This window comes from Haliaeetus albicilla, chromosome 16 (assembly GCF_947461875.1).
Source record: "Haliaeetus albicilla chromosome 16, bHalAlb1.1, whole genome shotgun sequence".
NCBI lineage: Eukaryota > Metazoa > Chordata > Aves > Accipitriformes > Accipitridae > Haliaeetus > Haliaeetus albicilla.
In genome coordinates this window covers 17590215-17607579 of record NC_091498.1, presented here as the reverse complement: position 1 = coordinate 17607579, position 17365 = coordinate 17590215, and the positions used below count along the sequence as shown (strand labels likewise).

The following is a 17365-nucleotide window of genomic DNA, read 5'->3' as shown; positions in this document are numbered from 1 at the left end:
GTCCTGAAAGCAGCCCAGTGAACACAAGCTGTTGCCTCCCATCTTTCCCCTCCCATCTCACAGTGAACAAAGAGAATTTTCTACCTCTCTGTAGCACAGATTTCCCTGCGGGAAAAAGAGGCTTGCATCAGTTCCTGAAAACAGTTGCATGGTAGTGCTGCTGAAACTGCTTCACATTTAGGTCAAATCTTAAAAAAAGCTTTAAAACGCTACCAGAGCTGAAGAGGTTTTATGCGAGAACCATTGAAATAAGGCACTAAGGAGACTATGGGGAAGCCAACGATTTCAAGTCACTGGACAGCTAACTCTGGTATTTTGTCTATGACTCTTGTAAGAATAGAGCAGTGGTATTGTGACAAGTGATAAAGAACAATGAACTTCCAAAGGAACAAAGGTGTCTAGGAAATGCAAATAGCTGTCCTGTAAGTGCCCCTCTGATGGGTGATGGGAGACGGAACAGAGGCAGTAAAAGGGAAAGCTGAAAAATAATGTGACAATTAGACTCCATCTTACAGAAGAAATTTAATCACCAAAGGCATTTAATCATTCCCTATTTAAAAAACCAGGATTTTTTATGATTACAAATGTAAAATATGCCTTTCCAAATTTTCTTTGGTGACTACTTGTTAATGCTAGTTTGACTGTCTTTTCATTGTGAAACATATATCACATTTTCAGAGCTGTTCACAGAATAGTATTGGTGTATTGGGAATTTGGAAACTGAACAGGCATTTATTCTCTTAACTGGCAGTCTGATAATGCTGATACAGGTCTTCAAAAACTGAAATACACAAATATTGAAAATATAACTCCTATTTTATCATTTTAAAACAACCTTTGATTTTACCCAAACATTATTTCATTTTAATATAGATGCCTGAAAATACACTGTAGTCAATATGGAAGTTTCGTCACACTTTTGAATGAGTTTGTCATATTGTTACACTGACAAGGCATCAAAAATGTGCCATATTATTGCCAACACAAACCATTTTAGGTGTCTGTCATGAAGTACATAACACACAAGATTTGATACTAAAAGTTCCTTGAATAATGAAGTTGAAAGTAACCTGGTGCCTCTCTGCACAGCTTGGGTAACCAGGTGTTGGATCAGTTCTGTAATGCTTATTTAGGTTTTATTTCGACAACATTATCTTTTGTTTACTCGAGCGGCAGTTTGCCCTGTTCACAGCACACTGTAGTTAATACAGCTGCTATCTCCTAATAACTCTGCATAGAAATAAAATTCCTGCTGTTACTAATATCCCCAGATAGAGGATTTGCAGGAGTGTGCTAAGAGGAATTGCTCCTATTGTCTCTGTGGAACTGAGGGGGTGAACATGGCTCCTTCATGTTTGCTGGTAAATGCCAGCTCCTGAATTCATCTAAAAACCAAGGCAGACCTCAGCAGTGTAGGGAGGTCAGGATGTAAATAGAAAAGAGAATCGTTTCCTCAGCAGGAGTATGTTTTGTGACAGCATCCCAGAAGTGACCACACTGCCTTCCACATCCCTCCTTTCCCTAAGCACAAAAACCTCACCTTCTTTTACAGAAGGGAAAGGAGTGAAAGGTTCTGCCTACTGCATGCAGATACAATTTCAGCATTCAGCATTGCCCTCATTTAAAATATCTAATTCTATTTATATTCCTAGATTATCTAACAGAATTCACTCTGACCTAAGAGAGAGATTAATTTTTTTACTGGGTATCCTATTGCCATGTGGCTCTGTGTGTGTGGGGGGGGGATGTTGCTTCTCTTCATTTAGAAATTAGAATACAGAATTTTCCCTATTTATAATTAATTTCAGTTGTATACTATCTGCTACTCTTTTTAAAGGTAAAGCATTGCTTACTATCACAAATGTACACTCCAAAAAGGTATTCCTAAATGTTTTATTTTGGAAGTGTAAAGGGTTTTAAAATAAACAAAAGTAAATATTCAAATACATTTCATATTGCATGTGGTAGGAGTGGCTCCATACAATACAATATGGATGAAGCAAATCTGGCAGTTAATTTCTTTGAGACATAGAGTACAATACATAGACACTTCCAGATCTGGTCTTGTGTCATACATAACATTGCCTGACCCTTTTGTTACCATTTAAATCCAGCCTACTTTATTAATTATTAACATTTTATTTTGCTGTATTGATTGTTCAAGTTAGGAAAAAACAGTTAAGAACTACTGACCTGAGGACACTGCAAGACCCTAAGTACTGCAATCTCTGAGGCTAAATATACATTTATTTTTTGAGAAAATATGTCATTACCTGCAGATGAATCAATGCAAAATGATCGTGCAATTAAATAGGACAGCCTGAATTGAAATTTAAAGCTGCAGACCATGATTTTCCTACTCCCAGTGCTGCTTGAAATCTCTCACACCTTTAAAAAAATATAATTAGCTTTAGATTTATCCCACAATAAATAATACCAGAACATACCTTGTGCTACCAACCTGAATTTAAAAAAAAGTAAGAGGCCACCTCAGTGTTTTGAGTTTATGAGATCTTTCAGACACAAAGCCCTAACAGAGTTCCCCAGTCAAAAGGCATCAGGAAGGCTCATCGTTTATGGTAAACTTGGGCCTTAGCTTGACAGACCTCTTCCTTATTGTGCCTTTAGGGGACAACGGCATGGTGTCCATAATGCTCTTGTCCTCCTCCAGCTGCCTAGCAGTGCAAGAAGGGGTGGGCACTTTCACCGTGTTGCCAAATTTAGAGTAGTCCACAGAGTATTGCCCATCTTCCTCTGCCACAATGGGCACAAACCTTTGGCCCCAGAGGATTTCATCCGCCAGGTAGGAGGTTCTGGCTTGAGTGGTGATGCCGGTGGTCTCCACCACCCCTTCCAAGATGACAATGATCTCCAGGTCCTCGTGGTGGTGAAGGTTCAGGGGGGAGATGTCGTAAAGGGGGCTGTTCTTGTCTATCACATGGTAGATGATGAGTGGGGAGACAAGGAAGATGCTGTTGCCCCCCACAGGGTTCTCCATCTGGATGTCAATCTGGTTGAGGGGCACCACCTCCCCCTCCAGGCTGGCGGTCTTCTTCACCACCTGCATGCGGATGGTGGCGCTGATGATCATGCTCTTCCGGAGGTCACCCACCCGTAGCATGAAGCAGAGCTTGCCCTCCCGCAGGGCGATGACTGCGTGCTTGCTGAAAATGAGGGTCTCAGCCCGGCGGTGAGCCTGCGAGGTCTTCATGAAGATGCAGCCCAGCATGATGGCGTTGATCACCAGCCCCACGATGTTCTGCACGATCAGCACCAGGATGGCGGCTGGGCACTCCTCTGTCACCATGCGTCCCCCAAAGCCGATCGTCACCTGCACCTCGATGGAGAAAAGGAAGGCGGAGGTGAAGGAGTGGATGCTGGTCACGCAGGGCACAAAGCCAGCCGGGGCCTCCACCGCCCCCTCTCTGGGGTCGCGCTGCAGCCGCGTGCTGTGGTCCAGGTCTCCGTGGGCGAAGGCGATGAGCCACCAGACCATGCCAAAGAGCAGCCAGCTGCAGAGGAAGGACATGGTGAAGATGAGCAGCGTGTGAGGCCACTTGAGGTCCACCAGGGTGGTGAAGACGTCCTGGAGGAAGCGTCCCTGCTCCCGTATGTTTTTATGGGCCACGTTGCAGGCACCATTCTTGCCCACGAAACGCGCCCGCCGCTCCCGTGCGCGATACCGGGCATGATCCGGCACATCCTCCGCCAGCCGGGTCAGCACGTACTCCTCGGGGATGATCCCCTTCCTCGACAGCATGGCTCCCCGCCGCCACCGCCGTTCCGAGGCTCAGCGCCGCCCCATGCAGCCGCCGCTCCGCCGGGGGCGGGGAAGGACGACCGCGCCGCGGGGGCCGAGCGGGTGCACGGCGCCGCCGCAGCCCCCACCGTAGCCGGTCCCGGCAGCGCGGCGGAGAGCTGGCGGGGTCGGCGACGGCCGGCAGGCGGCGGCAGCGGAGGCCGGGAGCGGCCGAGCCCGGCCCCACACGCCGGTTCCCGTGTGGGGCCGGGCTCGGCCGCTCCCGGCCTCGGTGTTGCGGTCCCCGAGCCGTCCGCGGCCCCTCGGCGAGCCCGAAGCGGAGGGACGAGGGCTCGCGGGCGATCCCGCGCGCGCCTGTGTGGAGGAGTCGCGCGCGCCTCCGCCTAACGGTCGTTGGGCGACGGGCGCGACGGGAGGCGGTTGGAAGCCGTTGGGCGCCGCTCCTCAGGGTCGCCCTGTGGGAAGGGGCGGGGGGAGCCGCGTCCCGGATTGCCCCCCGGTGAGCGCTGGGGCCGTTTCTTTACCTTTTTACCTCAGTTTTTGGGGTTTGGTTAGTTGGTTAGGTTTTTTTGGGGGGGGGGGAGGTGGTGGTGGGGTTTTTTTTCTTCTCCGTGGAAGGGGGAGGTCGGTTTTCGGGGCCGCGGTGGTGCCAGCAATCCCCTTTCCCCAGAGCCCATTTCTGTAAATAGTTGTTCGAGGATGGAGTTGCTGCCAGTGCCTGGCTTCCATTAACAGCTGCTACTTCACGGGAGGGTGTGGTTTCAGGTTGGGCGATTATTCCATGAAATAGAAAACAAAATGGTACCGGGGATTTTTTTTAAAGGAAATCTTTAATGTAAAAAAAAAATTTAAAAATCTGAAATTCACTTGCATGTCTTTCTGTAAGTAGGAGGAAAGCATTCTTCTAATGAATCGGGCAGGCAGTGGTAGGAAATTTACCTGAAGAGGCCCAGTCCAAGGATGTAATGTAATGGTTAAACAGAGACCTGGAACTAAAGGGGCTCGATCCCACTTACAAAATGTGCATATTTAGCCTTGACTAAGGAAGGATTTTTCTGAAAGAAGGAACTCATGAAATGACGTGACTACTCAGGAAAATGTCTGCTGTCCAAATAGCGGTAAAAGTTGCAAAAGAATAATCTGGCTGCACATGGTTAACCCACAGTGACATGAACTTCCAGAGAGACATCAAAAACACCAGAAGAGGCAACAAAAGGAGACAGGAAGCTAGAACTTGTGTGTGGCAGTATAATGTCTCTGTGTGTATAAATACATACATGTGCATGCATATGAGGAATTATCTTTGTGACAAAATGCATTTAAAAACACTTCAGGTGTGACTGCTCCACTGTTGAAACAGCAAATATTCTCATTCATGTGTTTACTTACTCTGATCTAAATATTTTGTTTCTATTTCAGTTTAGACACCAACATTGTAGAGTTGATAAAGCACCCTAGGATATTCTGGATAAGAGTTTTTTCTTTAGTGCTAGTGGATTTATGATTATATTTTTCTAATTGTATGTGTCCATGGACTTTCCCTTCAGTTTTGGCTCTAAGTGCTTTGGTACACAGTGCAAGCAGTTATTGGCATTGATTCCCTGGGCAAAGCAATTGCCCAGTTGCTAGCTGGGAGCCAGCTGGTTGGGGTTGAAATTAACTTTCACCATCTACAGCTACTTACAGTGGCCCACCTAGGGATTTCAGAATACTGTTTTTAAGTAATCACTCTGAGCAGTCATTATAGGTCTTGTAATTAAATGATTATTATTACTTTAGACTATTTCTACTTTTTATGTATGAATAGTTGCATGTGCTTGGACACATCCATTCCTTTTGGAGGGGTCAGTTTCCCAATACTCCATGCTTTCTCTTGTTCCGGGTAGTCTTTCTTGCTGCTTTGATAAATAAAACTAAAATAACAGCAAGGTGCCCTGGCACATGGCTGCCAGGCCACTGAGCTTAGCCAAAGGTATTTCCCCTTTCTCTGTATCACTTTGTCTGCTGGACATTTTTTGTGTGCTTGCTGTGAATATGTCACCTGCACCTACACTTTTACTTAGTTAAATACATGATTTATGTATACAATTTAACTTAAAAAATATTTTATTTTTTATACTTTTCTCTCTAAACATTTTTTAAAAACCCACATGGAGGAAGAAATTTGAAGACTTTTACTTGTCAAAGGTGCGGTTCTCCAGCTGGTGGCAGCTCATAGTTACTTCCAGGGTTTTAAAGTGAGCATAAAGAGGCCCTTATGACACCATGCAGTACTCACTGGTAACATTTCACACTCTTGTACAGAGATGGAAGTAGGTATTCAAGAGGCAGTCATGTCTTTTGTGCCATTTTTCCTTACTCTTTTGTAATGGTTGTTTTATTCTGTACCTTTTTCTCCAGAGGGTGGTAACTACATGAACGTAGAATGAAAAAAAAACCTGTTTCAGGGAGGTGTGTTTTAAAGGGAAAGGTAAATTGCTTCATAGTCTGGTGCTAGGAATGACCCGTGGAGCCTACTTCAGCAAGGGGTGTTGCATGAACACACTCACCATATTGGTTTTAGGAATCCTGAACTCTGTAGAGCTAGAAGGGTATTTCCTTGTTTCCACTTCTGTTCTTTACTGGGACTGTCATTTGCCACTTCTTTTCCTTCACCTCTGAGCACATATTGGCTGAGGTGGGACAGCAAAGCAAGTGGCTTCTGCTGAAGAATTTCTAGAGCAGAATAAAAAGAAGTCCTGTCTTTGTGGATCAAGTGACAGATACTTAAAAGAAACAAGTGACAGATCTTCTGAGTGAGCCAACATAGTTGTGTTAAAAGCTGCTGAACAAATTGGGCTCACAGGAACAAACAATCCCAGTCTGCAGTATTGAACCATGAGGAGTAAGTTTTTTTCCACCCACAAGAGGTTTTACATTTCAAAACTTTCCCCCCAGCCCCAATTTATCCTAATTTTAGTGGCTATCAAAGAAGATATTACTGTAACTGTTAAATTAAAATGTGGTTGGCACCATGGTACTACTCTGTCTTTAGAAGCAGACCTTTCTTTCAAAGGCTGCACAATGTTAGCCTAACATGAATTAAGCCTCACAAATCACCTTGCTGTACAACTGGGTAGACAGAACAAAAGAGACGGGAGTTGGTTATGCAAAGCCACAGGGCATTGCATAACCAATATGCATGAGCAGAGCTGGGAAGAGGGCTAATGTTACAGGCATGCTGTGCTTCCTGGCCTCCCAAGGAAACAGCACTCCCTTAGAAATAAGTAGGACAGGATGAAATGGCCACACTAAGACAAGGGGATAAATGCTATAAAGCTTTTTGTATAATGGGGGCATTTATAGAAAGCAAACAAAATAAAACAAACCCTGGTTGCATCTCCATGGGTAGCCTATCCCACTAACACCTTTGGGACTGAGCTGAGTCCCATCCCAGAGAAGAAATGAATGTCTGGACACGGCAGTTCCCCTCAGCAGCTCCACATGGTGCTCTGGGGCTGTCTTGCACCCATTTGAGTACAGCACTTTGCTTAACAATGCTTCATTGCCATGCAAAATAATTTGTGAGCCTGATTCAGTAGTGACTTCTGGACTGCCTATCTTGAGGCAACAGGTTTAATGACTCAGATAACGGCGGTGAGCCTCCCACCATAGAATAATTTTCTTGGATACTGCTTCTGGTCACTGTTGAGACTCTGCCCCCTTTGGAGTTAGGGGGCAGAAAATCCCTGGGACTTGACCCCATATAAACAAGACTAGATAAATGGGCTGAGGAAATGTGAAGTGTATTCTGTCCACATGGCAGCTAAGAGGCCTCCCTGTTCACACATATTTATCCAGCAGTATGGTACCATTAAAAAGATCTATAATTGCTAGATATGAACCAACTCACCCTACTCTCCTGCAATGCCACTTTGTGAAATATAAGCTCCATTTACAATGGAAATGTATGACACTTGTAGTTGGAGTTCTTAATACTGCAAGATGTAATACAGTCATCTTAGTGGTATGCTGTGTCCTTTACTCCCTTGCATTCCTTTCCAGGTAAGGTTGTCAGAACCTTGTGGAAAAGGAGCTAGTCCATATTGCAGTGCCAAAGCCCAGGCACTTTATTAAAAGCATATGAAAAGGTCACTGCTCTGTGTCTTTTGCCTTTACAGGATGAGATGCTGTCTTAGACGAGGGCTGGGCAGCTAGGAGACAGCATGCACAGTAGCTAGAGTAGAAAACTGCTCTGCTCTCCGGTCTCTGTGCCCTTCTGCTACCCTGGGAGAATACTCATCTGTCTTCCATTTCATCTCTCTTAGCCCTAGTAGATGCCTAGTATCCCACAGTGAAAACACACCAATAGTTCTGCAGCCATTTTTTTCTTTGAAGCTCTGCAGCAAAATGATTCTCTGGAGGAGGAGGAGGAGGTGGTATCTCCCAAGTGCCTGTTTTCTCCCTTCGTCTGTAGTAGGCAATGAGAGAGCTCATGCATTTCATCTGCGCAACTGTATTCTACCTCCCCACTTTGACCATTGTTCATACTACACTCTCCTGTTGGTTTTACATTCTCTGGCTCCAGTTTAACACCCTCAGGTATTGCACAAGTAATAGCGGGCAGATGCTGCAAATACTCTGCTGTGGAACTGGTAATGCTACTTAAACAGGAACAACAGTTCTTCAGTTTTCCTTACTCTCTGCTGCAGTGCTAGAAAAGAAGTAATACATTAAAAACATCACAAGTCCTAATGAGAACACCGAGGTGTCTTCTTCTAGAAAATACTCTTTAAAAAACAGTTTCCAAATTAATTGAGCAGGCCAAAAGAGATTAAAAAAGAGAAAGGAGTTTTCCCAAGTGCTAGGAATTCTTCAGAAAGGGGAAGAGTACAAAAATGAATGTAAAGCCAAAGTTGCTATAAAAAGAATAATGGTGAAAAATTCATTGCAGCCTTCCATTGGGTCGTTGACATTTTAACCCTTTAACAATTAACAAGTCCTGGAACAATTGTCACAATGAACTGATATGGCAGGGATAAGCAGTTGTCCAGCCAAACTAGGATAATTTCAGTGATTACAAGTTATCTCAATAAGTATACATAATGTATTGGTAAAGATCACAGTGAATCTAGAAACAGCATGACAGTGGGCGAAATATGTGAAACTAGGAGACAATGAGTCAAGCTCTCATAGCTCTGAGCTACAGTGAAAGGTTTAATACTGTTTGTTTACCAGATTTGGAGCGATAATTTCCAGATGAATTGGTACATCTGTATTGGTCTGGAAACAGTGTGCATTAAACACTGATACTTTATCACAACCTGCCTTCTCTCAGCTTCCTCACAGTTTGGGAGGGAGTCTGGCTCAATCCCATTTAGGATCAGTATAATATGATTCAATGGGGGCAGAGGTGAGGCAGCCTAAGAAAGGCTAAAGGGATCAGCTTGTGATTAATTTCAAGAGTACGTCAAGAGACACAGGCACTATCAATAAACCACGATATAAAAAAAAGTTTCATAGATTTTATATTTAGATATTAAAGCTTTACAGAGTCATATGCTTAAAAGAGATACAAGCTTTTGAGAAATACCTTTGGTATATAATTTTTCCTTCCGCATTTATTTAGTCATGAGCATTATCTACAGCAGGGCTATGACACATAAAAAGTAACATGTTAATAAAACGACAGGAGAGGTTTAAGAGTTACATAAAAACTCCATGCTGGCTGCGTTTGTTGTTGTTGATGTATCCTGTCATATTTCACCCATGTAGTTTTTTCCAACTATATTTCATGATTCTTTGGTAGCAAATAAAAAGAAGAGTAGTAGTATACAAAAAAAGAAAATAGATGGATAATTCATTAATGCTTCAGATGGAGAAAAATGACTCATTTTATTAAAAAAGGAAAACCTCAATTTATTATGAAATAATATTTATTTACAGGTATTTTACACGTTTTGAAAATAATACAATGGTACTTTTAAATGCTTCATTTATTTTTATTACTTATCTGCTTGTACAAAAGAAGCAAAGACACTATCTTCTTGTTCTAGCAGAACTTCAGGCTTGTCATATTCCAAAATAACTCCTCTCTTCATTACAATAACCAAATCTGCATTGAGGATTGTGTGCACGCGGTGCTGAAAAACAAATAACCAAAACGCCAGTTCAGTGTACCTATCAAATATATTCCAAGATAAGACAGACTTCCAGAAATTAATTTTCCTGACAAGTTCAAGGTTGATTAAGGCTACTTATTCTACTTTTCATCCTCATTTACTGTTCAAATACTGCAGACAAATATACAGACCAAGAACCACATGGATATTCAAGTACCTAAATTGCACATAGGTACTTGAGTATGAAGAGTCATGTGAGTTCAGACTACGATGTCCCTAGCCCGCAGTCCTGCCACCACGGGTTGCCACAAGAAGGTAGCCAGGAAGAGTGGGAAGAGGGCAGGTGAGCATGGTACAGCATGCGACTGCTCTCCCAGTCCTAGACCATGTCTACATCAGGGGGGTTCCTGAGCTTGCTGTGGTTTGTCTATTTGTAAAACTGAATAGACCTCTCTTCTGAGACCTTGACCATGTCTTCTCTTGAGCTTTCATAAACATTTTGCATCCACATCCTTTGGAAAAGATTTTTCCAGGCCTGCCCCCCACTGCATGAACAAATACCCCTTTTTGTATGCTCTGGGCCTCGCTGCTCGGAGCTTCATCTGATGCCTCTTCCCCCTTGCCTCATGATTTTGCAGACCTCTCTCACACGTCCTTTTGACATGTTTTTTCCAGGCAGAAGAGGCCTAGTCTACACAGCTGATCCCCATAAAGAGCAGTTCCACGCCTCCGATCATCCTTGTGCTTCTCAACATTTTTCAGTTGCAGTGTGTCATTATGGGGATGAGGAGACTAGAGCTACACACAACGTTCGAGGTATGGGTGAACTACGGACTTATATCGTGGTATGATGTTTTCTTTTTTGTTCTCTACCCTTTTCCTAGTAAGCCCTAACATACAATTATTTTATTAGGAAGAAACCTCCCCAGTTCTTTCCACAGTGAATACTGAAAAGAATTAATTTAGCTTTTCTGCAATGCCGTTATCTTTTCTCAGCATTCCTTCCACGTATCGATCATCAAATGGTCCTATAGACTGACAGACTTTTGCTCCCAGTGTGTTTCAGGGGTTCATGGATTCACAAATTCAGTTTTGATGGCTTCCAGAAGCTGCTCCCATAATTTTTTTTTTTTTTTTGGCCTGCCTTACTGCATTTTCACATGTAACATGCCAGAACTTATGATCATTTCTGTTTTCTTTATTTGGCTTTGAGTTCAGCTTTTACATGAATGCCTTCTTGTTTCTAATAGTCTTTTCTATTTGTTTAGTCATACCAGCTTCTTTCTATCCTTACTCAAGCCTTTCCAAATAAATAGCATGCATTGGCTCTGGGATTTCTGAATAAAATCCTTCAGTAATTTCCATGATCTCTGTCAGATTCAATTTTCTTTGCTTCCTCTTTCAGCTTTGTTTTTCCCCTCATTTATTTTTGGGGTTTGTTTTTAGCAAGCCTCCTCATTTTTGCAGAATTCCACTTTTTAAAGTTGAGTGTAACTGCATTGGATTTTTTTGGTCTGCATTACTCCTGCAGGGATATTTAATCTCAGCATACTGTGGACCCTGTTACACAATCGCTCTTCACCCATAAGGTTCCTAATCAGATCTGGGGCACTCTCAGTACCAAAACAACTCTTGTATTTCCTTCTGTAGCTTCCTAGCCAGATGTTCCATAAAATAATCACTGATGGTATCTACAAATCTCATCTCTGCTACAGTCCTTCTGTGACATTTATCCAGTCCCCAGGAAGGGGAAGGGGACTGAAATATCACATTCCACTTGTACTTCTTGCCCTTGTTGTCTAATCTCTTTCAGTATAACACAATCAGTGCTGCCATGCTGGTAAAGTAACATAGATAATATAGACCCAGTACTATACTATTCCTATCTTCCTAAACACGAATTAGGAATATATGGCTTTCTCTGAAAAAAAAACCCAACCCAACCCACCACCCCAACCCAAAACCAAATCAAAAACAAACAACAAAACACCAAACAAAAAACCAAACCACTACCCAAAAGCCCCCCAGACCTCCACATTGTTTCTACTACAGAGCATTTTGAATGCAAACCCACCTGCTGTAAACCACATTTACATTTGGAAGTAAAAACAGTCAAAGTAAGTTTATTCTAAAATGCTGTTTGTTTGAACTGTACAGTTTAAAACTCACCAAAAGAATGCAAGACTAATAAACTTTCTCAGCCTATGCCCAAACAAACTGAAAAAAATACATAAATGCAAAATGCAGTGCAACTCAATTTTCATGCAGAGAAATCAGGAAATTTCATGCTTACGATTCCTTTGCTTTTTTTATAATGACACACTGAATGGATACCATAAGATAAATCAGGTTTTCTATTACACATTTGCTAGGTGAAAATAAAAAGATGCTGTAAGATTCCTGAGCATAGATTTCTTGAGTTGTATTTAATTTTTAAATTTTAAGAAGCATAATGACTTTATTTCACCTCCCTGAAATATGTGTATTTTTAGAAAATAGAGGACTGAAAGTTATGTACTGCTTCTGACAAATCTGTTGAGCCAACTGCTTTGATTCAGGTCAAATCTCTTTCATAAACAATTTTCTTACAGATATTTGAGATCTTTGTATAATCACTTCAAGAATACGCAAACTTAAATTCCATCACTGTCAACAGGGAAGGAATGTTTGTTTTTAAAAGTTAGTAAGATTCTCATTTATTTGTTCAATTTCTGAAACATAATTCCTTAATCCAGTGGGAGAACTATTACACAATTTTACTTGTCCTTAGTGAAATTATTGTAGCTTGATGAAACATATTCTTAGATTTCACAGTAGTCAAAGTCATATTATATTTTAAATTAGCCTAAAATGGATAACGGAAAATAGACCGCATTCTTAGATTGTGTGTCTTTACGGGCAGACTTAGCATCACGCAACACATTTAAGAAACATGTATTTAAATAAGAAAGTAGTTTAAAATGGAAAAGAAAGTTTGCACTTAAATACCACTTTAAAAAAAAGATTAATGGCCAAATTAACACATTTATTAACATTGACAAGAATTGACTAATGGGGCATTTCTGATTCTTGTTTGCATTAGAATGGCAGCAGGGACTGTACTTACTGCTATTGTAACTACAGTACGGTCAGCGAATGCAGTCATGACTACCTTCTGGAGTATGTTCTCCTGTGAAAAAAAACATTCGTTGCTTTTCAAACAACAGAAGTTACATGATAGACAGACAGACACTAAGAAGGCTTAAGTAACCACTGATTATTACATGCTTTTATTGATCCTTCATTACAGAAATAAAAAACTAACTACATGTCAGAACTAAGTCAGGGCCTGGTCTCCAGTTAGATAGCCCTGCTTGATCCTGCCACCCCCACTGCCTCTGCACTTCAGGGCACATGAGAGCCGTGCTCCAGCCCCCAAACCCCTGCTATCCTGACCTCACTTTTACAGTGAGGAAATCAAAGATCAATTCAGGGTCCTGCCAGGCTGCCTGCATGCTGGCACCTCTGCGGTGCATTCTTCACCCTGCTGCAAGCCCAGGAATGTCCCAGCACAATGGGGACATCTAACAACAAGGGGTGGCAGGGATAAGCAAGGGAGTGTGCTGTACCTGGCACAGTTAACAGCGGAGATGATATTTAAGATGGTCTTAACGTACATAGTTCTCACTCAACAAGTACTCATCCTTTGCTATTTAGAAAACATGTTGTTGTGTACCAAACTCTGCCCAGAAATGTCACTAGCACAGATACCTTTATTTGTTATTATCTGTTCTTTAGATATGTATCTTAAGGGAGGAACTATAACCTCAGTGCGGCAAAATTCAAAATGTCTTTTAACTGGGCTGCGTACAGTCTAATTCCCAACCTTACTGACACCCAACACATTAACATTTTACCTAACTAAAAATTATAGCTGTTGTAACAAACCCCTTCAATTATATTCTTTACTCACAGAATAACCATGAAGACTGAAACATTTCTCATAACATAACAGAGGAAAAAAAAAATCCTAAGAATATACTGTTCTATTTGGCTAAAATCCAGTCAGTACGCTATTATTGTGTGGTTTAACCTCTGTCTAGCAATTTCAGGCAATTCATGCAATAACCTGGTATGTCTTTTCTATGTCTCTGTTTATTTTCTTGACACTACTTTCAAGCCTTCTAAACCTCCTGACTTGTGCTGTCCATCATGCTGTGGAAATTTGCTTGCCAATTTACCCTTCACTGATCATCCTAGCTGACCTTCCACAGCTTTATTTACTTCAGGAGATCAAACTGCCCATTGAAATAACATGCTTCATTTTCCTACTGCAAGCAATGCTGGAATAACTATTAAACCCCTGGTAAAACAATTTAAAAGCGCTTTAGATTAGTCAGCAATGACTCACAACTACCTGGACTTGTGAACACATCTGCATTAAATATGGTGTAAGCATATTAGAGAGCAGATAGAATTGCTTTCCACATTTTTCTTTGCATATTAGTGGTTGTGTCCCCCTCAAGGAAAAACAGAAATCAGAAACACTCCAAACTCACTGTTGCCATGTCAATAGATGCTGTGGCTTCATCCATGATGAAGATGCTCGTCTTCCGCACAAAAGCCCTTGCTAGGCAGAACAGCTGTCTTTGGCCCTGGCTAAAGTTTTCACCCCCTTCTGTGACTATAGCATCTGGAAATGATATAGCAAAAACAGTATTTATGGTGTCTGCCTGTGTGTGTGTATGAGAGGGTCAGATCAGAGTAAAGCATATGTTTGGAAAATTATGTCTTTCTTGGAGCATAAAGACTTTCAAAGTAACATTTCCTAGGTCTACAGCTGCTGGTGACCCTATTTTTCCTGTTTATTTCCACTGTTCAAAACAAGTACTTCTGTCTCATGATATTCTTCATATCTGTTAGACATCAAAGTAGCTAAGGAAGTTTAAGAGCAAGTTGCTCTGGAACACGTGCAGTCTAGGACACTGCATCCCCCCTGTGAAAGTGGCATCCACCATTTCTTTACCCTAAGGCTCTATAACTTTCCATTTTTAAGGTTTGGGTTTGTTTTTGGTTTTGTTTTTTTTTCATGGCCAAATGCTTCACACCTTTAAGCTTCTCAAATCTTCCTCCCTGGACACAAGTATTGGAAAATACAAAAGAACATATTCTAGATAACACCTGACTTGATACCTTATTTGAATTCACAAGACCTGTAAACCTCAATGCTTCATAATGAAGACATACTGAGATAAAATAATAATTTTACCATTGATTTGAATAGAAAAGGATTCTGCCCTTTTAAGGGAGTTATATGGATATAGGGATAGAGAGGGATATATGGATATAGGATATCCGGGTAAGGGAGTTATATGGATATAGGACCTTTGCCTGCAGGCAAACACTTTTTATCACCTTCCATAAACCTAAAACGCTTTTTCTTCAGCAACTACCTTTTTAATAAATAGTAAGCGTGAAACAGGGATGTTGTGAACACTGGAAGCAATCTTCTCAAGAAAGAAGTCTTATTACCTAGGCCCCCAGGGAGCGCTTTCACCACATGCTTGAGCTGTGCTATTTCCAATGCTTCCCACAGCATGCTGTCAGTGCACTTCTTCTCAGGGTCCAAGTTAAACCTACAGTTATGTGTAATTCAAGAATATCAGTCAATATAAACTTCTGCAATGTATTTCTTCTTTTAGTGTGCTTAGAAACAAACATGCAAATAATCAGAATCGTATGCTAAAGATTTGGGCCTGATTGTGATCTATCATTGGTATAAATGCACTGAATTTTGCAGACGTAGTCAACATTTATACCAATGTGATTAAGAACAAAATTTGACTCTCTCATTTGCGCAGAACGGGAAAAGCTTTCTGTTTTGCAGATACCTTTGTGGTTTTAGAATTTATTTTGTTCTGAATAAAGAAATTCTCATGTTTTACTAGAAAAAGGTCTGAAGAAAAAAGCTGTGAATATAATCAGTTTAAATTAACATTCATTTTTAACAAAGGCCAAAATTCTACCATCTCTCCTTTTAAATGCAATGTCTCTTTGCTATAGAAATTCTAAACAGAACAATCAAGCTTCATACTGAATTATGAAATGCAAGTCTTCACTACAACCGAACAAATCTTGAATTTATGAACAGATGAATGTTATTTTAGCTTGCTGTAGCCCACAAATGATAGCAACAAATGTGAATCTCATTATCATATTAATATACAGAATGATAATCAGAAATAAAAGATTTAATGGTGCATAACACTTTATTTTTACTTTTTACTCCTACTGTATGTGCTGTCAATGACCAATGCTGGCCTAAATAAATTTTTTAATAGGTTAATTAATAAAACAAAGGTATACAGTCACCTCATCTTCTGACACAATTCAATCATGCTATATTCATGTTCAGGAGATAATCTTGGGATCTGTATTAGTGTGGAGTCAGCAAACCACAGAAGCCTGTATTATTTTTAGTGAACTTTGACTTTTATGTAGCAACTGTAACTGCAGGTGATGTAACTCTGCACTGAGGATCGTACTGTTCCTTTCTAAGGTAAATGCCACAGACATAAGGAAGGACATTTGTTTGAAACTGTGGTACTTTCTGCCACTGTTTCTATTGCATCATCCTCTCAGAGAAAGAGTGGGGGCAGGGGAAGAAACAAGGTGTTTATTCTCAGATGAAAGAACATCGCAAAGACTAGAAGAGCAACACGGATAGAGGCTCCAAGATAAAATACCCCAGACTTCCCCCAGTACTTCTCATATTGTTCTATTGCTTCCTCTTTTTCTACATAAATGTTTTAGTCCGCTTTTCTTCCATCTCATTTTTTAAAGCAGACAGATGAAAACAGATGTAGGAGAAAGATTTCAAGAAGTGCTGGTGGTTATAGGTATTTGATCAGTGAGCTAAACTGATTACTCGATCCTGGAGAAATAGTGACTTCCCCTACTTCCCAGGCATGGGATGCCTTCTGCCCACAGTGTGCTGACCAGGCTCAGGCACTGGGAAGGTGCAGTCTGGCAAGGGTGGGTAAAAAGGACAGAAGGCAGTGATCCTCCCTACTCCAACTGAGAATACTGCAATTGAACAGTTTGCTATCAGCAATTCTGTAAAAGTCATTATATGGTATAATTACAGTACATAATGGCTTATAACTCATTATATAGTTTTTATTGTTGGTGCCTAATGCTTACCGGATTGTTCCGCTGAATAAAATAGGATCTTGGAGAATGATTGACAGCCTGGATCTCAACGTCTGTAAGGGGAGCTTAGCGATATCTATACCATCAATTATAATCCTTCCTATTCAAAAGAAAATGGATAGTCTGCTAGACTGTTTATCATGCCACACAGCTGCTGGCAAAGACATGGCTTACTTTCAGCTTACAGTACAGTACAGCAGGAACAGGCCTTGAATGGCATATCCCCTTATTCATTAATGAAACAAGTTTTGGTTAAGCAACAAGCACAATTGTCTTGAGACTAAGTCTCAGCTGGGAAGAATACGAAGTGTAC

At 41.3% G+C, this 17365-nt stretch overlaps 2 protein-coding genes across 5 annotated transcripts in view; both read right to left on the bottom strand.

Moving 5' to 3' along the window:
* Positions 1-509: 509 nt before the first annotated feature.
* Positions 510-3988, bottom strand: KCNJ11 (potassium inwardly rectifying channel subfamily J member 11). Its single transcript, XM_009917035.2, has one exon. The coding sequence runs from the start codon at positions 3758-3760 to the stop codon at positions 2558-2560; it is 1203 nt and encodes a 400-aa protein (XP_009915337.2). The 5' UTR covers positions 3761-3988; the 3' UTR covers positions 510-2557.
* A 5262-nt stretch (positions 3989-9250) lies between these two features.
* ABCC8 (ATP binding cassette subfamily C member 8) overlaps positions 9251-17365 on the bottom strand; it is an 80953-nt gene continuing 72838 nt past the window's right edge. For 3 of the 4 annotated variants that reach the window (XM_069803732.1, XM_069803734.1, XM_069803733.1), the window contains 5 exons: positions 17044-17152; positions 15373-15476; positions 14400-14533; positions 12968-13030; positions 9251-9882 (listed from right to left, as the gene is read on the bottom strand). In XM_069803732.1, coding sequence (XP_069659833.1) covers positions 9745-9882; positions 12968-13030; positions 14400-14533; positions 15373-15476; positions 17044-17152 — 548 coding nt within the window. In that variant the 3' untranslated portion in view covers positions 9251-9744. Of the gene's footprint in view, positions 9883-12967; positions 13031-14399; positions 14534-15372; positions 15477-17041; positions 17153-17365 lie in introns of those variants that run through there. The other variant, XR_011328121.1, reaches the window with a different exon arrangement.

Excerpts from the sequence above, each read along its gene's own strand:
- KCNJ11 (XM_009917035.2), bottom strand. The coding sequence starts at position 3,760 with ATGCTGTCGAGGAAGGGGATCATCCCCGAGGAGTACGTGCTGACCCGG.